At 37.7% G+C, this 24,835-nt stretch overlaps 4 protein-coding genes across 6 annotated transcripts in view; 2 read left to right on the top strand and 2 right to left on the bottom strand.

The window, feature by feature from the left end:
* Window positions 1-17,964, bottom strand: part of Mitf (transcription factor Mitf) — a 103,791-nt gene extending 85,827 nt beyond the window's left edge. The window contains exon 1 of the mRNA XM_077408903.1: window positions 17,851-17,964. The gene's annotated coding sequence lies outside the window, so the exon portion shown is untranslated. The remainder of the gene's footprint in view (window positions 1-17,850) is intronic.
* Window positions 1,873-15,511, top strand: Daw (activin beta chain dawdle). The gene is made up of 4 exons (XM_077408904.1): window positions 1,873-3,024; window positions 8,003-8,263; window positions 9,026-9,408; window positions 11,262-15,511. The coding sequence occupies exons 1-4, from the start codon at window positions 2,634-2,636 to the stop codon at window positions 11,421-11,423; spliced, it is 1,197 nt and encodes a 398-aa protein (XP_077265030.1). The 5' UTR covers window positions 1,873-2,633; the 3' UTR covers window positions 11,424-15,511.
* A 621-nt stretch (window positions 17,965-18,585) lies between the features above and the next one.
* On the top strand, window positions 18,586-20,495 carry Fibp (acidic fibroblast growth factor intracellular-binding protein). Its single transcript, XM_077408905.1, has 6 exons — window positions 18,586-18,894; window positions 18,983-19,184; window positions 19,274-19,501; window positions 19,613-19,840; window positions 19,930-20,184; window positions 20,277-20,495. Exons 1-6 carry the CDS (start codon window positions 18,810-18,812, stop codon window positions 20,353-20,355), a joined length of 1,077 nt encoding a protein of 358 aa, XP_077265031.1. The 5' UTR covers window positions 18,586-18,809; the 3' UTR covers window positions 20,356-20,495.
* Window positions 20,496-20,818: 323 nt separating this feature from the next.
* Window positions 20,819-23,447, bottom strand: Pdhb (Pyruvate dehydrogenase E1 beta subunit). Of its 3 annotated transcripts, XM_077408909.1 has the most exons (6): window positions 23,320-23,447; window positions 23,111-23,252; window positions 22,824-22,886; window positions 22,362-22,568; window positions 21,649-22,279; window positions 20,819-21,418 (listed from the first exon to the last, which is right to left on the bottom strand). In XM_077408909.1, exons 2-6 carry the CDS (start codon window positions 23,117-23,119, stop codon window positions 21,267-21,269), a joined length of 1,062 nt encoding a protein of 353 aa, XP_077265035.1. In that variant the 5' UTR covers window positions 23,120-23,252; window positions 23,320-23,447; the 3' UTR covers window positions 20,819-21,266. The 3 variants fall into 3 exon arrangements, with proteins under 3 accessions (XP_077265035.1, XP_077265034.1, XP_077265033.1); XM_077408908.1 differs by having other exon boundaries at window positions 23,111-23,374; XM_077408907.1 differs by lacking the exons at window positions 23,111-23,252; window positions 23,320-23,447 and having other exon boundaries at window positions 22,824-23,088.
* Window positions 23,448-24,835: the final 1,388 nt, after the last annotated feature.

Below are 24,835 nucleotides of genomic sequence, written 5' to 3'. Positions count from 1 at the left end.
CGCCCATTGTTAAATTCGTAAGTGCGTTGCAATAAAATTCGAGACAACTCGAAGAAAGAACTTATTATATTTATAGAAATGTATTTTCTGCGAGATAACGAAGAAATACACATAAAGATATCCGTCGTATTTATAAAAACTCGAGTATTTTTCCTACGATATAATAAATGTGTACAAATATTTGTTTTTTTAAATAAAAAATGTTTCTTTTTAATAAAGGAATATTTATACATTTAGTTATACAAGCATTAATCTCCAAATTAAAATTTTTGTTTATATTAACGTATATTTGGTCATATTTTCCTGGCAATCCCTGATACATAACGTAAATGTTTGAACAGTAATTCTAAAAATATGGAGAGTTGTAGATTTACATTTAAAACACAGTCAATATTTTATCGACACAATTTGTCACGTTGCCACGTTATCGGAATAGATAAAACTTTTTCTCCAGTAAGATGACATACATAAAATATTATTATATATTATTTGAATAATGACGTTACGTGCGTCAGTTCGAAAAATTACATATTTCAATAACGGCCGATAATAAGATAACGCAAACAAGCGCAGTGATTCTACAAATGAACCTGGCGAGCGTGGCGTGCACGAACTTCTGATTACACGCGCCATGTCCGGCGCAAATTACAGAATAATTCAATACCCAGTAATAATTTGCGAATCATGAAGTCCAATGGATCAACGAAACAAGAACGGCGAATTAAAAAAACTGCACTCAAATACCGAAACTCGGCGCGCAGCGATGACTGCATTCGCCACAATTATTAATGACATCGAAGAACAGTAGGAAACGATAAGGCGCTTAACGCAGTATTTCATTGCTTTTTTTCTCGTTTTTTTTTTACGAGGGCCGTTATCGTGTGATTTATTAAACTAAAGACACGAATACGCGGAATCGAAGTGCAGGCGTATTTTACGTTACAATGTTTCCCTACAAAGTGCGGCGCTCTCGAAAAAGATCAGGACACGTCGCATTTCGATAAGTAAATAATTTCGACGCCTCAAAAAGCGTTTATCGCATCTGCGATGTTTCCAATACGTCGTGAACGTTCAAAAAAAAATATTCGGCTTTTCCAGGTCAGCGAGATGGGTCATCTTCTACGAGAGAAACGAACTCTCCGCGATGAACCGTGAATTGCAAGCCTCAGCTCAAAAAAATGCTGACACTAATCTGCGATGAAGCGTACGTCAGTCTTTTTTGCGATAAACATTCGCCTTACAAGCTCACTCTCAAATGAGTGCAATCAAGCGATATGAATATTCTTCGTTTGGTCACCTATAGTCAAACGTATGATACGTCACAAAAAAGATATAGTATAGTTATAAGCTATAGAAATCGATTTGCGGTATTATACGATGCTGCACAGTAATGAGTTATAAGGAAAAAAAATTAAAAATTTTGAACAAAGACACTTTTTTCAAAATTATGCTAGGTTTATTTTATAAAAAGACTTGAAATTTTAATAAAAACTGAAACTGAAGCAGTTTTGAAAAACATATGCTCCGCGTTTGTGTACAACATTTTACGAAAGAAATTTAAGACGTTTCATCATTGATACGCGCTTTATCTCTCTTCGTAATAGCACCACCAGCATACCAAAGAGTTACATAGATCTCATCGAGAGAAATAATCTTTCACGGTTCACCGAGACGCCAATCAACGAACGAGACACCTTCCACCAGAATGAAGAAGATAAACGTCAGCCTATTAAGACGGATTTGAGACTTCAGGAACCCGCCAATGGACCACATGGAATCCCATCAGCAGCATGTTCACGGCGCGTGCTTGCGCTGATATCAGCATCACAGTCGTCCCCGTATTGGCTCCGGCGACCACGGAACAAAGTTCAGCCTATACAGAGTCAACTACATCACTGGACCATCGTAACGATTCACCTCCAGTCTCCGTGAACGCGCCGTCGAGGACGTCGGTCACTGCGAAGAGAAGAATTGTCCTCGAGAATCGATCGGATGTCAGTCTTCTTCTACATTTGTAAAAATAAAATTATTGCCGACTCCGCAGATTGATATTTGGAATAAAGAAATACAGTGCTTAAAGACGCGCGAGGAAAAAAAAAGAAAGAAGCGAAGCCAAGATTGGCGAAGTAGCAATCTCACGAGATATTGACTCGGCGATTGTAGGAACTCGCTTGACCTGTTTCAACTTTGCTAATAAAATTAATATTGCGCAAATTGCGAGCGAATCTCGTTGGAATTCCTAGAAAGGAATACAGAGATTTCCAATACGAATCGAGTTTGTAATAATCGATCCTGTAAGTATTATAAATATCGCAATCCATGCGTCAGGGTCATCAAAATAGAATCAGGACTCGTCCAAAGTATTTGACGAAGACATATGATCGACGGTACATGGAGGTCGCTGAATACAAATTGTCAACCAACTTCAGGGTCGTACTCAGTGTCGACAAAGTAATGTCGATGAGTTTAATGCATAAACCGTCTTTGATATCTGACGAACTCGAGTAAACGAATTAACGGAATTAATCATCAACGGATTAACCTACGTGATTAAATCAAAGACTAAAGAAAAAGTCGAGTTAAAGAAGAATCAATTTGGATCAATCCAGTCGCCATCTGGATTGCGGTGGAAAATGCGTCTACTCATGGAAGTTCTTATTATTCTCCTTGTAGGGAGTATCGTGGCCGACTGGCCGATGAACCCCCTGATGAAAGTGTGGTACACATTCCTCCCCCATTCGCCGTCTAAATCGTTGACCAACAAAGAAGACGACTGCGCCGGTTGCGCGCAGAATAAAGTCAACGTGATCGATCCCGACCCGTTGTTGACCGAGCTGAGAGTGGAGTACGTGAAGCAGCAGATCCTGAAGAAACTGCGACTATCAAAGCCGCCTGAAGTCTCGATGCCACTGTCGACCTTGCCTAAACCTTTGATCAACGGCAATGTGCTTCGACCCGATTTAGATAGACCGGCGGAGAACTTCTACGGAAAAACCAACCAGGTCGTTGTGTTCCCAAACGAAGGTGAGATTTGACGAATCAAAATAGATAATAAGATTACCCTTTCTAACTCTCTTTGATATAGAATGTAAAAAAATATTGTCGAACGGGGCAATTAAAAAATATTCAAAAAATTATTTTATTGCAATATAAAATCAGCTATAACAATATAATTTAACCCAGTGTAAAACTACCTTAATGAACTTTGTATTGTTATAATTTTATAAAGAAAACCATTAAAATCTTCTAAAATTTATTAAAATACAATTTCTCTGAATAAAGATTATAGCATACCTACTATTCCGGTAACATAATATACCGATGGGTTTTTTAAAGTCACTTAAAATATGAATTTTTAAAATATGACTTGTGAAAGAAAAGTCTGGCAATACTCTTCGTTTATATAATTACACGCAAACTATTGTAAATTATTGCAAAAATTTCCAACCACGTAGACTGCTAATGAACGGTTATTCAAATCCACGCGCGATGTGCAGATGGAGAAAAGGCGAAGAACGAATACACTGAGAAAAAAAATACGCGTCATATAATGTAGTTCTATCTCTGAGTATTCGGATGCGAAACAAAATCTCTGAATATCGAGGATGCATGCTTTTTCGATGAAGCGCAGACGAAGTGAAATCCGCAAATGAACTATTGTGCCAGAAACGTATCCGAGTAACTTGCACGAAAATTTATAATAAATTGCAGGAACATGTAATTCACAGTGTGAACCGTTAATGTAATATATAACTTCGTAAAATCAGGAAAGTATATATAAATGCAACAACCTTTGCGTAAATTATTGCTCTCAAGCAACAAGCAATGTCAAGGGGATATTATTAATTTGTAAAGAACTAAATTTCAACTTTCAAATTTCAACTTTTTCACGCATGTATCTTTTTAATTAACGCATTACAATATTTTCTACGTAATTCGTAATATCATTTAATATTCAATTTTATGTTTGCCCGTATCCAGCATATTCACAAATAAAATTAAACGTCTCGCATCGAAAACATTCCTCCGAGAACCTCATTTCTTTCTCTTTACCGCCAACCGGCTGTTCTTTCTTGGCCAGCCAGACGAGAAACACCGACGAGGATATGAATATTGCGTAATTGCACGGTTCCCTCGAAATAAACGAGAACCGGTAACAATGACGCCATTTCTCTCTTTCTCGGCACGGTACTTCTGGATAAAGGTACCACCGACGACCGGCTGGAACCATGAATTTCAAATTTTCCGCGGCGATGCAAATACGGAAGCCGCGCGAACGGCGCACGTATGAATCCCGGTGGCGCGGCGGAAATTTACCTCGAATTACGACACAGAATCACGGTTCTGACATTTTAATCGCCTGTGTGAATCATTTTCGACGTGCTTGATGAATTTTTTAAAATCACGAAAAAATCTCCCTCTTGGAAATTCGTGAAGTTACTTCGAGCTCCATCACTTCGAAGAGTTTTATAAAAAACGTAAGAAAATAAACTAACAAAAGTCAAAGAGATAATTAATAAAACTATATTAATTTAAAAAAAAATTTATTTTTGCTAAGGCTCTTTATTAGTCACACCAGTATAGCGCGCGTGAGACCAACTTATGGAATTGCTCGTTTTGGCTTATCTGACTGGCGGTACGGCAAAATACTAAATAATCCTATACCTTATGAGGCCCAATCACCATATTGACACACGAAAAATCGTTGTCCCCTCGCCAGGAAAAACATAAATGACAATATTGATGCGGTACGTTCGAACGTCTGGGTGCCCAAGCTGCACGCAATCAAACATTTTCTGTTATTCCCAAAATATTCGCTTACCGCATGTAAGATAGAATACGAAAAACTGTAAGATAGTATACGTCACACCCGTAAAAGTTTTTTTTACGCTCGAAACCAGTTGTTGCCATTTTAGCATTCTACCGTGTCATGCAACTTTATTCGCAACGAAACCATGCATAATTTACAAACACGTAATTTCTTGCCACTGGCAAAATGTAGGAATACGATAATATAATCGTATCGTTCATCGGCTGCACGAATATGTTGAATATTATTGCCCCGAATTTTTTCACGCCTATTTTTGCAACGTTTTTCGCGCACGCGAGTGTGACTCCGCATTTAACGAATAAAGCATCGATCGCACGATTGCGATACTCCTTTTAGATTTTTCTATATAATAGTAATTCTTTTTCAATACGCCTATTTTCCTTTCACACATGTAGAGTATTACCTTGTCTTCTACTAATTTATTCTTCACTTTGAGATCTTTACATAAATATTAAATATTGTAAATTTTTTAAGTTCTCTATAACATCAATCTTTAATAGTGTTTTATTAATTGCATAGAACATTCACACAAGAACAGCGTTTGTAACTTACATTACTTGAACTTGCAAGAAGTTTCTTTTCTTTTTCGAGCAACATCTCGATTTCTGCAGCATCGCTTTTCATCGCGCTGTCGGTGTGTAATTCTCTGTCCTTCATTTTTCAAAGAAATCTTTCAGAAGTTTCAAACTCAATTCTTCTATTGGCAAATATTCTATACACGAACTCTCGTTTTGTGAACTTTCATTCTGCAAACTCATGTTCGCAACAATATCAGACTTAAAAAAAGATCACGTTTCTCCGCATTCACGATAGATATAATATTATATCGTATTCCGTAGAGCCGAAAGTCCAACGATATGACGCTGCATATTTCGAATGTTTCTCCGGCGCGAAGATTACACCAGGCCAATCCAACGTAACCCAAAATATTCGCTTTTTATCTAATTCCGGGACGATACCACACACACACATACGCGTAAGTCGTAAGTCGCGATTTCGTAATATTGAAACATTTATTCGGCCTACTTAACCCTGGTTAACCCGCAGCAATTTCAGCGCAAGAGCTGCAGATTACGGCGATGCAATCGGGGCCAGTGAACCGGAAATGTTCATCATCCCTGTCGAATCTTCGCCGCGACATCGAAAAGTAGCGCATGCTGGAGAATGTCCTGAAGGTGCACGTCGAATTCGTTCCGAAAATATCCGAAAATCTCAGAATGACTCTACGGACTGACATAATCCCGAAATCGGATTTCTAAATAAAAATCTTATGAACGTTGAGAATACTCGAAGAAGAGAGCCAAGCTTCGATAGAACATGGGATTACCCAAGACCTCATACGGTGCTATATAACGATTGGTGATCTTTGGTTATTTACTAGAATTACATGATATATTCCAATTATCGTAGACAATAGTAATTAACGACTAACAATCTTGCCACATTTCCATTGCACTTAATTGAATGTTTATTAACGATAATTGTGTTATCAGTAATTTATGTTATCAATAATTTGCATGATATTGCAGTTGTCTTCAACGGGTTAAGAAAGCTTATGTTCTGATGAATGTCATTTATGTTTTATATCAGTTAAATTCAATATTCTATTTAAAAAATTATTTGTATTTAATAATTTAATAAAATTAGTTGCTTGCAAGAACAGTCTCTTCGCTCGTACACATTTGCGATGGAGTAAATGTTTTGATCCATTCTCAAAAACGTTTTATTTGTTCAATATGGATTGCGATATATACGCACGCGTTCATCAAACGGATGATACACCGAGAAAAATATGACGCGCATGCGGATACGTTGCCGCTGACGTTTGGCACGCGTTGTGCAACGATACGGATTCACTCTGACGCCTGGGCGTTGCATAATCCCGGCGGCTATAAATCATGCGGAAGTGGCGATCAATCGGACACGCTGATCGCCCAAGAATCCGCCCGGAAATAATTTCGACGCGCTTGATAGTGCGTTATATCGCGGATCACTTCAACATTCGACGCGTACACGTCGGCAAAGCGTGATGCAGAGCACGATTTTTCGCATCGCGTTATTACGAGCGGATACAGATGGCTTTTATTAAAATTTGTCCGGAAACACTTTGTAAAATGGTATCGATAATTCCGCAAAACAACTTGGAATTTTCATAAGTTGATTTAAAATGTTATAAAAACTTTTAAATTTTAAAATCCTTCTTCTCGATACATGCTGCGAAAAGTCAAATGGTATAATAATTATGAATGAGGAAATATATAAAAATTATATATGATTTATATATTTTTTCACAGTAATTTCTAAATAATAAATTTTTTCTATCGGGCGAGGATGATTCGACCATCGATATTTCTGTTTAATCTTATATGCTCGCATATCGCACATGCCGCTCAAAAATAACCTTTGCCACATTTAACCTTTGTCGCGGTTATGAGAACCTTTTAAAGCGCACTTTTCCAGATAATTGTGGTTCCATTTGAGGCTTACTTCGAGCATCGCCATAAATTGCAGGCCGATCGTGCACGGCCAAAGGCGCACTCTCAAAAGTCTCGAATAACTGAGTCTTCGGTGTCGTTCATTGGCATACTAAATTAGTTTGTAATGGGATAGCCCATAGATATACACGCGTTCGTCATAAAGGAAAGGCAACCGGATAGCCGTGCCACGCACTCAAGTCAAATAAGGAATATTAAAATTATATTGGCGAAATAAAAAATAAAATACTTGTAAAATAACATATACTTGTCATCCCCATTTTAGAGAACAATTTCAACACACATTCTTATTTTCGTAAATAAGAGAAAAGAATATCCTTGAATTAAAATATAGACGTCCTAAATCGAGGTTGAAAGATTCTACAACCTCCGTTTGTTTTAATAATTCATTGACTCATTTATTCCTAACATCTCTTTGTCCAAATATATATCTATCCCATATACATCTCTCTTACAAACTGTAATAGACAATTTTTGTAAATCATGTTTAACTATATTTTATGTTGCAATGCAAAATCTTGAAGTTTAAGAATCAAGGAATTTAATTTAAAAAATCAATTCGTCATTTACGCGGTCGGATTTCCATTTCGGTTTTTGAGTAAAACTATACTGTGTTACGCGTCCAACAACCGTGTTACGCTCTCTCAAGAAAACGATCGAATCACGACGGTTACAGGTGTGGCCGATTCGACGAGATATCGTCAGAACTCGAATCACATAACGGGGTTCAATCCGGCGGCCTGTTTCACATTTTACTTGCCGAACGAGATGCTGTACGTCGACGTGACCTCGGCAGAGCTTTGGTTCTACAAGGAACAAGTCGAGAACGACGATGAGCTCAACCAGACATTCGTGCTATCCGAACTCGATCACTGGGACCAGGGCGGCAGATTCGAAAAGAACATCGTCATGGCAATCTTCGAGACCGACATCAGAGGTGGGTAAATGGCAGATGGAATTATCCCTCTCCCTCTCCCTCTCCCTCTCCCTCTCCCTCTCTCTCTCTCTTTCTCTCCCCCCCTCTCCTTCAAGCTACCCATGCATCCATACGTTCGTCACATACAAATCCGCACCGCATAGAAATCTTCCACCGCGAAATTTCGTTACTCCGTTGCATTGCATGCACTTTACGAATCTGTCCCCCGTTGCACATCGCAATTTTGTACTTTACCAAAAATTCGATACGAATGATGAGGGATAATTTTCTCATATCGCGATATCCCGAACGATTTCTAACATCATCTAATGCCTATCAGTACGAAATGCGACTGGAAATCGATTGCTATGACGTTTAAATGAAACTTTAACGAGAGTTTATCGAAAACTCGCGTGTCAGAAAATACCACACTTTAAAAATCGTGAGAAGTAAAATTAAGCTGGCCAGTATATTTAAACTTTGACAACAACATTTAAAGATTTTTATTTTCCTTTTACACAATTGCACTCCGGAATAGAAAATATAGAAAATATAATAAAAATTAAAGAGTTAAAAAATTATAAAAACTAAATGATTTAGATATTCCTTATAATTGCAAATTTTAAATCTTTATTTTCATATAAGACACAGAAAAACAGTTTCCCTATGTACTGTCTAGAATAAATCGTATTTTCTGCAAAATTTCATGAAGAGTGAAGACACATTTCTCTGGTGCGTCACGCTATACTGTAATTCAAAAAAATTGTCAATTTCTTCTTTCAGAGGGCTGGGTAAAGACAGACATAAAATTTATGGTGAAGAAATGGATAAATCGACATGGACTGAACCACGCCATTCAGATAGCTTGCACGACTTGCTCGACCGACCGCGACAGAGCGCCGGTGTCCGTAGAGCAGACCCTGAAGCCCTTTCTGGTGATTCACACGGAGCCGTTGCCGCAACGGAATAGGCCCAAGAGGCACTCGAATTGCCAACTCGAAATGACGGAGTGTTGTCGAGACGAACTCTACATTAATTTCAGAGATATCGGCTGGAGCGACTGGATTTTACACCCCAGCGGGTATCACGCGTATTTCTGCCGAGGTTCTTGTTCCACGCCGACTGCCTTAACCGTCAGTGGCTCGCAATACAACAACGTTATCATGGTGAGCGTAACACGGCTCTCGCACTCTTACATCATTGGTGCTTGATACAATGTCTCGGTCGACGATAACTAGTCTGATCTAACTTGAGATAATTAAGAATAGAAAAGCTTTTCTTTCGTCTAAACAATATTAATAACATTGACCATATTAACACGTGAAAGATAGCGTTATTATCAGACTTAGTTAAAATTTAATCATGTAATTTGTAGTGTAAACTTAAATTTTTAGTATCAATTCTTAAATGCTTATTTTTAAATTCTTCAAACGAATGAATAATTTACTTGCTATATGAATCTAAAAATATCTCCTTCTATTCATTCAACACTACGTACTTTCCATCTGCCTCATTTTTCAATGCTTCATTTATTTTCTTTCGTTATCACCAAAGACTGTTTTCTCATTTCATATCAACAACCTTCACTCTTTAATTGTTATCGGAGTTAGCTAATTTGTATCATTATGTTATTGCCTATTCCATTCTATTTGCCTTGGTGCAACAGAATTAATGTGCTTATTGCCCGAAACGAACAAAACTATAGAAAAAGTTCTATCTATATCTAAAATAGCGCGCGACATTCTTATCTCGCTCGTGTCAAGTCGTACGAAGCGCAGATGCGTAACAACCGATTATCGTGCTAAAGAAATGTGTCGCCAGTGTGATTTATATTCGTTCTTTCTTTGCGAATGCGAGGAGAACGCTGACGCCGCGTCTTTCTCGCGCTATTTCGGCTATTTCAAGAATAGCGTGTCATTTCGCGCGTTTCTTCGTGGTTTTACCGGCAATCGTATCAAATTACCTACATAAAGAGTATTGCCAATAGTAAATATCGCTGATATGCCGAAAATTTATTAATTGTATATTCGATAACACAATCTTGAAAGTTATTTAAAAATATCTCGTTCTATTAAAAATGATTTTGTTCTATTCAGAAAATTTATTAACCATTCCTCTGAAATAATTAGAATTTTATCTATAAATTTTTTCTATAAAAATATAATTTTTGAATTAATATAAAACGTTTTAAATATCTTTTTAATTCTTGTTTCTCATCAAGAATACGAAAATGTTCAATTCCTGAATTGGACAATTCCGCACACGAATGTAGCTTTTAGTTACAATTCTATAAAAATTGGTTCGTGTGTCAGGCGAAATAATCCCTTTCCATCTCTTATGGCTACAAACATACATACACACGCGCAATTTATGCTTTACTTAACGTAAAAAATATAATCGTGCTGCATAATCGCGTCCTTTATTATCATTAATTGTTAATAAAAGTTGAGAGAGGAGGCACTCTTGTTATACCGCGGCACATAATGTGAGTAATATAGTTTGCAACTCGTAACGATAATGGGGCGTTAAGACTCCATTATCACGCAACGTAAAACCCCATTAACTTAGAAGTTAGGTCTATGCTTTCTGCCATGTACGAAGCGTGACGCGAGAAATATCGTTTGCATATGCGAAATGGAGATGATTTTTTTATGTTTGGTAATCTGAGGATAGCTGAAAAGAACGACATTCCCTCGCCTTATCCATTCCACTGCTCTCGCTGAACCTTTTTTTGCTATTAAAGAATTATCGAACATCACAACTTACAAATAACTAAAATTGACTTTAAAATTTATTTCAACTTCGATTATAATATAAATATTACTATATATATATATATATATATATATATATATATAAACATTCAAAAAAGAATGAAAGCTTTTAGGTCTTACATACATTTCCTGTAAAGAATTTCAGTTCAAGCAATTAAAAATAAAACTACATCAATCGTAAACTCATCCCGCTGACTAAAATCTTCGGAAATTAATAAGCGCAAAAACATCGCCTCTCTTTGCAGAAGTTGTTGAGTAAGGATATGGGACAACAAAAGAACAAGATAGTGCCATGCTGCTCGCCGACGCAGCTCGCCCCGCTCCAACTACTCTACATAGACACGAACAACACGATCACACAGAAAACATTACCGAACATGATGGTGGAGGCTTGCGGTTGCATGTGACACCGCTGTCTCGAAGATAGAGCGTGAGTAGAATCACTACCGGTGACGACGAGAAGACGAGAATCAACATCTCACGCCACCTCGTCTAAGACTTTCGCTCGCACTTAATCGTCGTGACGAACCAAACTTGGTTGGACGCTTGCAAAATCCGTTCGTCTCGATTTGAACACGAAGAAATCGCGCGGAAACGTACGACAGTGATGGTCGCCGCATCAAGATAACAGGTGATTAAAAATAAGAGCACGCTATTGTCACGTCACGCAAGCTCACTCTCTTTCACGTTACATTATAAATAATGGCGTTAATAAAATTAGCATTAATTCGTAGAAACATCTATAAATAATTTCTTCTTTTATTTTATTTTATTCGTTGGCTGTGTGTGTAGTCTGTATATATTTCATCTTAAGATATTATGTGAGTCATGATTTTTCCATCTTGTTATCATGCAGTATAACGTGCGAATTTCCACATGTGCGAATCATGCACATATAAAAAAGTGTTGATATCATATGATATCATCCATTTTAATAAAATGCCTCATTTGCCTCAAACGATTTAAATTGCAAATCCTACACTGATGAAAAAATCGATGATAAAATTGACTATAATTGCATGGTAAAAAAATTATAGTCGGAATACTCATTTTAATAGTAAATTGTACTAAAATACTAGTAATATAAACTATAATATACGCATGGTACCGAGAAGCAATGAGACTTTTTACTATAAATTATAATAATTTCGAATCTTATATAGTAAAAATGAAAGAATAGAATAGTACATTATTTTACTATTCGAATAAAGTCACCGCAACTTTAATAATACTAGTAATATAAACCATATTTACTATATAAGATTCAAAATTATTATAATTTATAGTAAAAAGTTTCATTGCTTCTCGGTACCATGCGTATATGGTTTATACTACTAGTACACTGGAAAAAAAATTTAGTGTCTCCCACAAAACAAAATATTATAGTAGTTTTGACTATATTTTTTTATCAGTGTACTTTGTACTTATTATGTTTTTTTTTTGTATCAATGAAAAACGAATACAATTGATATACCATATGTTCGTTCATATGTATTAGAACAAGATATGAGTTTGCGTGATGCAACAATGGTGTATTCTCGAAACCCGGAATCCCATCCTTAAGTTGATTGCCCAAACCACAAGATCGACTCGAGCTAACGCTTGCGGCGCCAGGGGAAATTAAGGCGTAAATTAAGGCGAGCCGAAGCGTGGAGAAAGCTCGTTACGTATTTTAGCGTAAATACCGACACCCCCGCGTGTCCGCCGTATATCTATACAAGCCAATAGCGAGAGACCTTTTGGGCAATTTCGACAATGAACTTTACTGCGCGTGCCCCCATTGCGTCTGACTACGTAAGGCTGTTTCTACTGCGAATCACCGCCGAAGATACTCTGATCCCATGTAAATCTCCAGATTACAGATTTTGACTGATTATCTTTCAGTAATGCAATGTGATCATAATATGTTAATTTGTAGTAAATGTTGTATTGGTATTATCCTAAATCTATTCTTCTTTACGAAAGCACATATGGGGAAAAAAGTATAATTTTTGCAGGAAAATATCCTCAAATACTTGGGCCTCTCATCTGTTGTGTGAGTGGCTCTACTTCTAATTTCAAATTATCGTCACATTTCGAGAAATCCGTAATAATATTATATCACGAAGATAACAATTTATATCACATACGAAGATAATAATTGTATGAATGGATTAAATCAATCAAGTCATTTGCTTTTAATCTATTTGGTCATTAGACATCAAACATCTCTAAGAGATATACGTCTTATTACAAGCAAATTTGTCATTGAACTTTGCAAGACTGCATCTCTGAAAAATGGACCGTGTAATAAAATTACTTGATAAATACTTCTCGAAGATATGGCGACAATTTAGATAATACCGACAATACGACAAACAACTCGCTAGAAGCCGTACAGTATTTTCTCATTATCTAATGCACAATCCGAAACTGTTATATCGACCCCGCGCGGGCTTGTATTTAATTTAAGAAGCGTGATAAGTATGTTCGTAAATTTTATTTATTGTTAAAATAGGATTAAACGTCATCACCTTCTCGTTGACGGTTAGCTTGCGAGCATGACTAAAGAGAGAAAGAGAGAGAGAGAGAGAGAGAGAGAGAGAGAGAGAGAGAGAGAGAGAGAGAGAGAGAGAGAGAGAGAGAGAGAGAGAGAGAAAGCAAACAATATAACGCAATAACGATTACTCTAGAAGTAAATACGTGCGATTATGGCGTAGTATATTATTAAGCGGCACGCTAAGCGCCGACTGTAGTTGACACGTCAAGATAAACGGCTTGACTTTGTCGAAAACTCTCGGAGCAATAAAACGCGACCCGATATCGATGTATTTTTTTTTCTTCACGGAAATCTTACAGGCCCGAGTGCGAAATAAGCGAGAAATCAATCGATTTTCTCGCATTCGAGTGCCGTTAAAATACGCGAAACCAACGAGATGGATTCTTTCCATATTTCAATTCTCATAAACTTCTATGCCGCCTTAATCAATCTCAAAATAATATAGCTGTTAAAAATATATTACGAAGTTTTTATTATTACTTTAAAGCTATACGTGATAAAGTTTTTCATTAAATATATTTATTCAACAAAATAATTAATGCACTATCGAGTCTGCAATATTCAGTCAAGTTTATTCATACATAATGTTAATGATGCAGAATTTGTTATAACATGTTAATATATGCATTATTTTATATATTATTTTTGCCATACATGTATAAGTTAACTGAAGTCTATTGAGTCCATTGATGATTCATGATGGTAAGCTTTTATTTCTATTAGACACAGTAAAGATCTATAGAGTCTCGATATCATAAGGATATCCGACTGAAATCGCGCCTGACATTAAAATCCGTCGCTGCGTTGAAATAAGTCGTACTCAAATTCACGTCGCAAATTTCTCAGCCACGCCCAAAAACCGGGACGAATTCATGGGGCGGATGAAGGCAAAAACTATAGACGAACATCCGCACGGCTTCAAGAGTGGATTAGCGAGTTTCTTTCAAAAAATACATTTCACGTTTCTTCCCCTTTCCTTCGCGTAACGCTCGATAAACCTCTCTCGAGTAAATCCATCTCGTCGGTTTCTCCCTCGGCGCCATGTAAATATATCATTCGTGTTTTGCTGTACGGTGCCATGTCTCTGCAAATGAATTTCCTGGAGCGTTTCCTTCCTCCGTCCGGGAGACAGACACAGAAACGGCGAGCGAGTAGCTGCGAGGAGAAGAAAGAGGAAGAGAAAGAGGAAACGTAGAGAGCGGAAGAGGGGAAAAAAGGGATGGAGAGAAGATAGTGAAGTGGCGGAGGACTACGCGAGAGTGAAGAGGCGGGAAGGATGAGGAAGTGGAAAAGAAAACAAGCACCAGGCAGAGCGAGAGACAATAGGGTGGCACCGTACCGCGGAATCGAAACCGAGTATGTCCGTTAGCGACATTTAATGCAACAGGGAAATAATAGTTATATACCGCGACTCTGTGCGAATCAAGTGTATGTCCTTGGTGACAGCGACGAAATATCGTAATCTTTACTTATATGAATTTGCCCGGCTTCCTTTGCATCGTGTCGCGAATTCTCATTCTCTATTTAAAAAAAAAACTTTATTTTTTATAATCCCGATAAAATAAACATCGCAATACTAATAAAATCAATAATACATTTGTTCTCTCGTCATAGTGAAAAATATTTTAATAAAAAAAATTTTAGTAAAGAAGCAATTTTATAGAAAAATTAAAAAATATTTTAAAATATTTTAATATTTTAAATGCCGTGTTGCTAAGTAAAATTGGATGCAATATTTCATTAATTTGTAATACATTTGTAATTACTGCATAAGCAAAAATAATCTGCTAGTCTTTAGAATTACGAGGAATAAAAACGCGAAAATGGCGTCTGTAATATCGCGCAACACGATGCAGGAGATGGCCCAATATTTTCACCGTAGATTTAGCACGAAATGCGGCGTGCGTGTTTTAAGTCTTTAATAACATTAAATTTTTACGTAATTTTTTTTTTTTTTTTTTATAAACCTTAAATTTAGCTATTCCTCTTGCTAAGTGCGCGGTAAAGTTGTAGATAGAAATAATACAATCGATAGTTTAATTTTAGGACACTTGGGCTGCATTCCGAAATTCACTGTCAGCAACTTTCAGCACTAAAAATCTATAGTATACGTTACGTAAAATATATAGATTTGCAGCACTGACAGTGAATATCGGAATGCAGCCAAGAATGCAAGATTGGGTAAAATAATAAATGTACATATAACATTTTTTCTTTAATCCTCATTTTTTGTTCGTATATGTCACGTTCGTATGTGTTTATTTAAGTAAGGAAACAAGGAAAGTGCGAAGTCTGCAGTTTCACAGACCTCATGTGCAGATAAGAATTGTCGAGTATTTATATTTAGTACATGTCTTAACTCACATCGAGCACACAACGGTAGAGTTGTATGTATTTTCTTATATTAATGCAAATTAACGTAGCTAATATACATACAGAGAGAAAAAGCACGTCATGCAGAGAGAGAAGTCTTTTTGTTCAATAGGTAAAATTGTAAAATGCATATTTTGCAAAATTTCACATCTTATTTTTGTTTAATAACGTAATAATAATATTTCTTGGATAAACTTCGTTCATTTAAAAATCTTTCATCGTTAAAATATTTTAACATTATTAATACCTTAGAAATATAGTATGCAAGGTATATAGTAATATAAAAACTTTATTACAGAGTGATGAAAACTTCGGAATTAATAAGACATGCAAGTCTCAGAATAATGAGACGCTTGACATCTTAAAATCGAAAATATTTTCTTTGTGCCTTTTTATGTGTGCCTCGAATAACGAAGTTTATTCTAGTCTTCAAATTTTAGTATTTCCATTATGCTTTCCGCATCTCGTTAACGCGTAACAGGCGAAAATCATTATTTCATCATTCTGTTATGTGGGGTCCGATCGATACTTGGTCAAGACGAATTCGGCGTTCCATCAGGTTTTGTTATACGGTACTACAATATTTATCCGCTCGCGTTGGCAGTCGTAGCCGGTTAACGCGCGTTTCCCGCACGGTAACGAGTTTAACGTTACGTGACATCGTTTCGCCGCGAATTAATTGCGTCCGCGCGAGTGCGAGTGCGAGTGCGAGTGCGAGTGCGAGTGCAGTGGCAATTTCGATCGCTGCTGCTGCTGCTGCTGTTGCTGCTCATGCTATACTGTACTTCGCCCGTCAATCAATCGCACGGAATTGCGGCCGGTGGGCGTATTTACGTATATGTGCGTGTATACGTACGTGCATACGTGCGTGCGTTCATACACGCTTGGCTCTATGCTGCTCATATTATTTCGCTCCAAAGTCCGACGATTACTTTAATTAAGCATGAGATTACGGCGGAAAAATGAAAATAATGCACCGCCGATAAAATACTGACATGTGACTTGGGCTGTATCGCCACGTAACATCGTGTGACCTTTTCGCTCGACAGCTGTATCTTGAAGTCGGATGTCGGCTTTAATTCAGGTTTGCTCGTGAATAATAATATGCCGGAGAAAGACATTGGAGAAATAAAAATTAAATTGCAAAAACAATATTCCAAATTAAAGAAAAATCGTGTTCAGTTTCGTGATATTATAATATTGCGTCTGCGCAAAAAGTGCTGCAGAAAGTGCAAATTTTTAAAAATTTTGATAATATATATATAATATTTTAAAGAATTACACTTTTATTAAGAAGACATTGGCACACATCTTTCGAAAAACATTTCTTACTAAAAAATAATGTCTTGTATAGATGTAATTATCTTATATACAAACACCTCTAAAAGATTATAGAGACTTGAAAATTAGAGATTTATGGTAAATTATGAAATACTTTTATAAAGTAAACTAATTTCTCAGTTAATTAATAGTTAATCTGTTTAAACATAATTTAAATTACAAACTTATTCCTACATCATTTAATATGTAAAATTGAAAACTCACAAAACAGCGTTAAATTAAAACTTTTAATGTAACGTTTTTCGTTACATTAAAAGTTACGACATTAATTGTGAATTTAAAAAATATTATGGTACCGTAACAATAAAAATAATTGTTCACAGTTTAATCGACTCCTCGCCCAAATATTGCAAAAAATAATATTCGCTCAAAATTAATTCAAAATTTTAAAATTGATACCGATTTTAATCTTCCGCCAAATAAAATTTTAATTATCGCCAGACGTAAATTAAAATTTAATTATCACGCTCGACTTTCAGGAGAAAAAGTATTTTAATTATAGTCTCTCGATAACGCGAGGAGTTTTCTATATTTAACAATTATTACAATAAAAATTCAAAATATTATTTTATCGCACTCACCGAAATCCCGCGTACATCATTAACAGCGAACGTTTGGAAGCCATCTCGTCGTCTCGTTCCGTGATTTCGCACCCCGACATCCCCGACAGCTCGGCTAGTCTCCATGTCCTGCGTATCACGAAGACATATTATTACTTATTTACAATATTATTGTAAATATATGAAATATTCGTCACACACATCTAATATTTTCAGGAATCTGCATTGAAAAGCAAGATATAGCACTTCGGGCGTCTCCCTTCCTTCACTTTTTTCGTGCATTTATTACGTACGTTTCACCCACAGCGTATTTCTCCATTACATACCGAGATAAATAGTAAATCTATTGGTAACGCTCGTAATAAGAGCGCCGCGTCAAGACGCGTTTGTAGCTGTCGTCGCTGAAAGTTCGACGCGTCGGCCGACGAGACGCCCGGCGGACAAGTGATATTTCGATCGCTCAATTTACCCATTAAGACGCGATCTCGACCATTAATATTAACCTAATTACCTTCCGGCGTAAAAGGTCTTCAATATTTTTGCTCCATCGCCAAATCCTGACGCCTATTCGCGACGATTCGCACGGATTCGACATGCTCAGATACGATCTCGTCCATTCTCGCCGCCCGCGCCGTGCAATGCCGTGCATATTAACTAACGAAGTTCATCAATTCAAACGGGTACTACGTGAACCGAACGAGCGCCGGTACTACGTGAATCAAACGGAAGCTTGATCTCCTTCTCCTTTGCCAACATGGCGGTATCACTCGCGCCCGCCGCCCACTCGCGCGCCAGCTAACCTACAAGTGACAGGTGCTCAGCTGACGGATCTTCGTTGGATTCTGAATTCTGTTACTTTCAAGATGGAAACGTGATAATAATCTCGTATCAGTTAATTTTCTCGATACGCAAGGAATGATGATGCAATGGTTTCGGCGATAATCTCATGTTCGTGATCGTGACGTGAACGTAACCTCAACATGCTGTCCGAGGTTGACGTGTTTATCAGCAATTATACGCTGGTCGATCCTGATATCTACCAGCTTTGGGTCGACGGGCATACTTGTGAGTGGAGAGAGTTACAGTCTCTTTCGATTTATTTCGAGGAATTATTTGGATCTACGAGCCTAACGCAACGAATGCCTTTTTCTAGCCAGCGATGCGGTCAACGTTCTACATCAGCGAGGAATCTGTCAGCAGACTAACGCGCCACTCGAGCTGGTTGCATCCGACATCCTCGATCACTATCGCACCTACTCACTGCTCGAGAAACTGCTTCACACTCCTCCGAAACTCGCCAGCGAACAGCTGGCCTTTCAGATTGAGCCGCAGACCAGTCAAATGCTCATAGAAATGTAAGAATACGCATGACGTGGCCCTTTAATTTAAGCTGGAATTGTTATTAATCTCCTGCGAGGCTGATATGGATAATTGCTCATCTCAGGTATTACGAATTTGACGATGTCGTTATACGCGAATTATTGGGGAAAAAGATTACATCTAAGAGTAGAAAGGATATGGACGAGGTAGCGGAAAAGACAGGGATCACGTTGAAAAGTTGTAGAAGACAGTACGACAACGTGAAAAGGGTGTTTAAAACTGTGGAGGATTTGCCAGGTTCTCTCGCAACCAATATCAAGCAACATTTTTTACTATCTGAGGACCTCGCTAAGTATGTGTGACGCACGATTCCTTATAGAAGCCTTCCTGTAACAACCTAGCACGAGTTTATAATTAATTATAATAAGAATCATGCGACTAGCTGTTTTTAATTATTGCACAGGCGATACGCTGCAGTGGTGTTTATAGCGTGCCTGCGATTTGAAATGAATAAGAGGAAATTACAGTTTTTAACGTTTCCCGATCTATATCATTGTGCGAACAGTATGATGGCTTCATGGACGTATCGTTGTGTCGGATCTGAATACTTTGACACTGACTTAGACAGGGAGTTCTTACAGGAATTATCGGAATGCAGGATTCTTTTAGAAAATGATAAACATCACAAACAGTATGTTGTATCCTATATAAAACAACGAGCAATAATGTTCCTTCAAACGTCCCACAAAAGTAATAGAGCGAAACACCGGTATGTTCCAGTTTAGTATGCCTTAAACTCAAACCAATGCTTCTCGATCGATCCTATCAAGAACTGGACTTAAATTTCCGTTCGTATTCGAGAGCGATACTCGGAATTGGATGCAACTTGCACAGATCACGAGAATTGAGATTCTTCTTTTTGGAACTGGTGGAGAGATGTATCGAACCTTGGCGACAAGTCAATTGGACACACTCTGACCTACGAAATTTCTTATCTGTCTATACACAGTGCGCTCTTGACATGGATGTACTTAGGTAAGGGTATGCAGTAATTAGTATGCACGAATAGAATTTCGTTCAAGTATTAGGAACTGTAAGAAATATTAATTATTCAATTTTTATCACAGAGAAGGAGAATTGAGAGATGCGTTTGAACGTTATATGACAGTAGTGACGTGCTGCCTATTACGTATGTATCATACTTGATTATATTGATGTGAAAAAAATGAATATATGTATAACGTAGTAATAATATACATACTTAGAAGGTACAAGTAAACGATAGGATTGATCATTTGTACAGTATTTATTAATTTTCTGTAATAAATAGTAGACAGATGCAACATCTTGTATGCTGCCTGTAATTGTGCACTTAGATATACACATATGCGATGACGCATATTGCACTATCAACATTTTCTTATAAGTTAGTGATATTTTCAATTAAGTGCGCGATGTGGAATTCTACAAAGTGAAAGGCAGTTTTTATAGACACGGCAGCTCGGTTATCTCTTTACCACTTCGTAATTATTCAACTGGAAGTTAATTTTAATTTATTTAAATCCAATGTGAATATATATATATTAATGAAATGAATTGAATTTTCAACTTGCATCTATATAACGATGTTGGTAACTATAACAATTGGGTATTTTAAATAAAATATCGCTAAACTACTAAAATATATATTTACATTTATTATCGCGTTATCTAATAACATTATTAATATCATGTGTATGTTTATACTAATGTACAGGATACACATCGTACATTTTGCGCGCTATTTCAAGAAGCACATTTGCTTAAACCTCGTTTATACATTATAATGAATGTACAAACGTATTTTCGTTCAAACGTACCTCCTTGTAAGAATTTTACGCAAAAAACTTGTAAGGAAATGTTTTCAAAATATTCTACCCAGTGGCGACAGAGTATTATCTTTACTGAACGGAGATTTTGTACTTACTGTCATTCATTCCTCTGCATTTATTCTACTATTATTCATCGATGTTTGGACAAGGTACGCTGTACTGGGTAGATGTGGCGGGAATAGGAAAACTTGCGCGTCAGGAAAATCGTAGAAATATCATTTCACCTAAGTACTCGCGTACAATTGACTACTGCTTGACTCCTAACACTTTGTTGACGGCATACACTATGTCTTTGATCTGTGGCAAGGCCGCAATCTCCAGCGATTTTGCATATGGCATAGGCGTGTCGACTCCTGTGATGCGAATCACAGGTGCGTCAAGATGATAAAAAGCTTCGCCTGAAAAAAAAAAGTTTATTTAAGCGCAAATGAGGAAACTGTTGAGAATAAATAAATTAAAATAAATCGATAGAATTTTTCAAAACTGAACAGCTTTGAAGTCGTTTGCAATTCACTAATATTTTGCAGCGCGTTAAAAATTTAAATTCTAATTTCGATTGTCTGATTCTGATTTGAAAACAAAAATTCAATACAAGTAAAATGGGAGACATAGATTGATCAAAACTTACTCTCGGCGATTCTCGCGCTGACCTCCGCACCGATACCGCACTGCGGCCAACCCTGCTCAACCGTCAACAGGTATTTCGTCTTCACCACAGATTGTATGATGGTATCCATGTCCAACGGCCTAAGAGAACGTAGATTAATCACCTCGGCTTCGATTCCCTTGCCGGCAAGTTCGTTGGCCGCTTCGAGAGCCTCCTCGACAGCTTTGGAATGTGCTACCAAGGTCACATGATTGCCCACCCGCTCTATTTTAGCCTTGCCGATGGGTAAAACAAAGTCCTTGGACAAAGCCTCGTCGGACATAGGATACTGTACACCGTACAATATTTCGTTCTCGAGCACCACCACTGGATCAGGATCTCGAATGGCTGCTTTGAGCAAACCCTTGGCGTCTTCGCTGTTATAGGGTGACACTACTTTCAAGCCAGGACAATGACTGTACCAGGCACCGAAACACTGCGAGTGTTGCGCCCCGACACCTGCGGCGGCACCGTTGGGACCGCGAAACACGATTGGCACATTGACTCTACCCGCAGACATGTAATACGTCTTGGCGGCGGAGTTGATAATGTGATCGATCGCTTGCATCGAGAAATTGTAGGTCATGAATTCGCAGACGGGTCGCAGGCCGGCCTGGAAAATATTCATATAAATAGAGGAACATATCAATAAAAATATAACAAATAAAATTTAACAAAGATTGCTCTACGCATACCATAGCTGCTCCAACCGCGATGCCGGTGAAACCAGCCTCTGTAATTGGCGTGTCGATGACGCGCTTGTCCCCGTACTTCTTCCAGAGACCCCGGGAAACCTTGTACGCGCCGTCATAGAGAGCCACCTCCTCGCCGAGAAGAAACACCTTCTCGTCCCTCTCCATCTCCTCATCCAGGGCCGAGTTCAGAGCGTCTCGCACAGTCATCTAGCACATTCACACAAATTTCCATGAGAAAACACTGAGGTACTTGAGAGAATGACCTTTCATGTCCTTCAAGTTTCCACTTCTCTGAATGATCGTACATAAGAGAGGTGTCAAATCGAGAAGGGCCAAAGGGGAGCAAGCGAAAGCTGTCGATCAACGTGGAAACGTTTGCGGGTGCTGACGTCGCGCCCGCGCAACGTGTCCAGCGGACCGATTCTTTCAGGTTAGGTTAGGTTTAACGGCGGAGTAAATCACCTGCTGCGACGATGCCCATCTCGACGTGGAGAACGATCGGCGGACGACGGTCCTTGCGGCGGTCTGAAAGCAAAAAAGCATCGTAAATCCGTCCGAAAACGATCGAATCTCCTCTCTGCGAGCGAGCCGCAACAATGTCCATTCTACTCGCAGCAGCCGTTCGCGCTCCTCCGCGCTCGCGATGTTTCATTTATAACGAGATCACAGGCGGATGAGATGGAAGAGGCTGCCGTAAACGTGGAATAGATCATTCCGATTGCGACAGCTCGTTTTCCGAAGCCTTTTACCGTGAGCATGTTACGTCGTTGACGGGGGAACGGGTCGACGGAGGTTTCTCGCGGTGAGACTTTCTCTGAGAACAATCTCTTCTCTCTCTCTTTTTTGGAGGACGACTCGAGAGACGTCCGAGAAAAATCCTCGTCTCCTGTACTAAAACAGAGGCTGCGTTAACAGAGCCAAGGATGCGTACCGTTCGGGGGACTGTTACGAAACGTGCCTCGGTCCTCGGTCCGAAACGGCGGCGCGTCGACTGGCAGTGGTGAGTGGCGTGTGGCGTTCGAACTTCGAAAGCGGCAATCTCGTACGAATTGAGTAGTGCTGATAAAGCAAAATTATAGGATGATTAGGCGATCGCGTGACGAATACGTAATAGCCGCACCGTCGAATTGTATCTCTCTCGCGATTGCATCTGAAACGCAAAGTTAATTTGCGACACGGAGTCGTGATTCAAATTTTGTTCCTGCCCGCTGAGACCGTTCCTTTCGAGTGCAGCGATGCACCTTGCCGGTGCATGGTGCATCTCGTTATTTATTCTTTCCATTTTTTTTCTTTTGAGAAAAAGAGCAGATACTTATAAATATAAAAAAAAAAATATATATATATATACGCGAATTTTTAATTTCAAATGCAAAATATGTTTATTTCTGTTAATATAGATTAATTAACTTAAGCTAAATTGAACTTAATCTCGGTTTAACTTATCTTTTTTTTTTCTAGTTTTAAAAATTAGAAACAAATAAAAAGAGTAAGCTAAACCGAGATTACAGTTAATTTGCATTGATAGAAACGGACATTAGAGGCACATAATGAAAGCGAATCAATATAGTACCTACTTCTTAAAAGAAACAGATCGAAATTAATAGATTAGAGATGGAGCATTTTAGATTATATATCTTTTTTTTTAACTTATATAACGTATATACGACATCGACCATTCATCGATGTCAAATCGACGTTGATTCACAGCTAATTATTTCTAGTTGAGTTTAAACGAGACCAATCTTTTGTTTTCGTATATAATAAGCAGCCGAATAGCAAAGGAAATGATAAGAAAACGCAGAAGAATATCTTGGTCACTCGGTCCTGCAACAAAAATTTTATGTTTTTCTTGCAATATCATATCTTTCTTTCTATTTTATTTCATCAGAGAGCAAATTAAAAATATTAAAATGTCAATAAATTTGTAAAAAAAATTTTTTACCGATCGGGAAATAATGTTAACGAGATAGAAGAAGTTTTAGACGACAGATGGCAGTAGCATATTGATTTCAAAAATTCTAATCGTGATAGGCACACGCGCCACGCATTTCCAACGCCATATTTCTACACCGCAGTTCAGTAAAAGAAATTCTAATCGTGAAGGTTCGAAAGAGTCGAGTTAAAACTTATCGAATATTGATAATTACTTAATTGTAATTAAATTCAAAATTACTACTGTGACAATGTTCTAGTTCTAGAACATTAACCACAAGTTTAATAGTAATAACATTATAGGTAAGTCGAATTAAAACGTTTATTGAGGTGTGAATTATCTCATTGGATATTACTAACATTCGCAGGAAAAGTTTCTCAAAGGAATCACTCCGCAATTCTTTCAATCACGAAGTTACAAATACTAAACCTTTAAAATTGTTGCCTGCGCGCGTATCGGCCTTGATTTTTACATTCTTTATTTCAAATAATTAAACCTCTGTGAAACGTCCTGAGAAAAAAGCATTTTTAAAGAGAATATT

The sequence above is a fragment of the Temnothorax americanus genome, unplaced genomic scaffold (assembly GCF_048541705.1).
Source record: "Temnothorax americanus isolate GAGA-0224 unplaced genomic scaffold, ASM4854170v1 Scaffold25, whole genome shotgun sequence".
Taxonomy (NCBI): domain Eukaryota; kingdom Metazoa; phylum Arthropoda; class Insecta; order Hymenoptera; family Formicidae; genus Temnothorax; species Temnothorax americanus.
Note: the sequence above shows the minus strand (reverse complement) of the source record. Positions and strands in the feature narration are given on the sequence as shown.

Excerpts from the sequence above, each read along its gene's own strand:
- Daw (XM_077408904.1), top strand. The coding sequence starts at position 2,634 with ATGCGTCTACTCATGGAAGTTCTTATTATTCTCCTTGTAGGGAGTATC. Across the intron at positions 8,264-9,025 it reads CTTCGAGACCGACATCAGAG|AGGGCTGGGTAAAGACAGAC; the intron begins GTGGGTAAATGG and ends TTCTTCTTTCAG. Across the intron at positions 9,409-11,261 it reads AATACAACAACGTTATCATG|AAGTTGTTGAGTAAGGATAT; the intron begins GTGAGCGTAACA and ends CTCTCTTTGCAG.
- Fibp (XM_077408905.1), top strand. The coding sequence starts at position 18,810 with ATGCTGTCCGAGGTTGACGTGTTTATCAGCAATTATACGCTGGTCGAT. Across the intron at positions 18,895-18,982 it reads TTGGGTCGACGGGCATACTT|CCAGCGATGCGGTCAACGTT; the intron begins GTGAGTGGAGAG and ends GCCTTTTTCTAG. Across the intron at positions 20,185-20,276 it reads CTTGACATGGATGTACTTAG|AGAAGGAGAATTGAGAGATG; the intron begins GTAAGGGTATGC and ends TTTTTATCACAG.
- Pdhb (XM_077408907.1), bottom strand. The coding sequence starts at position 22,904 with ATGCTTTTTTGCTTTCAGACCGCCGCAAGGACCGTCGTCCGCCGATCG. Across the intron at positions 22,569-22,823 it reads GATGGGCATCGTCGCAGCAG|ATGACTGTGCGAGACGCTCT; the intron begins GTGATTTACTCC and ends TGAATGTGCTAG. Across the intron at positions 21,419-21,648 it reads CAGCGCGAGAATCGCCGAGA|GCGAAGCTTTTTATCATCTT; the intron begins GTAAGTTTTGAT and ends TTTTTTTTTCAG.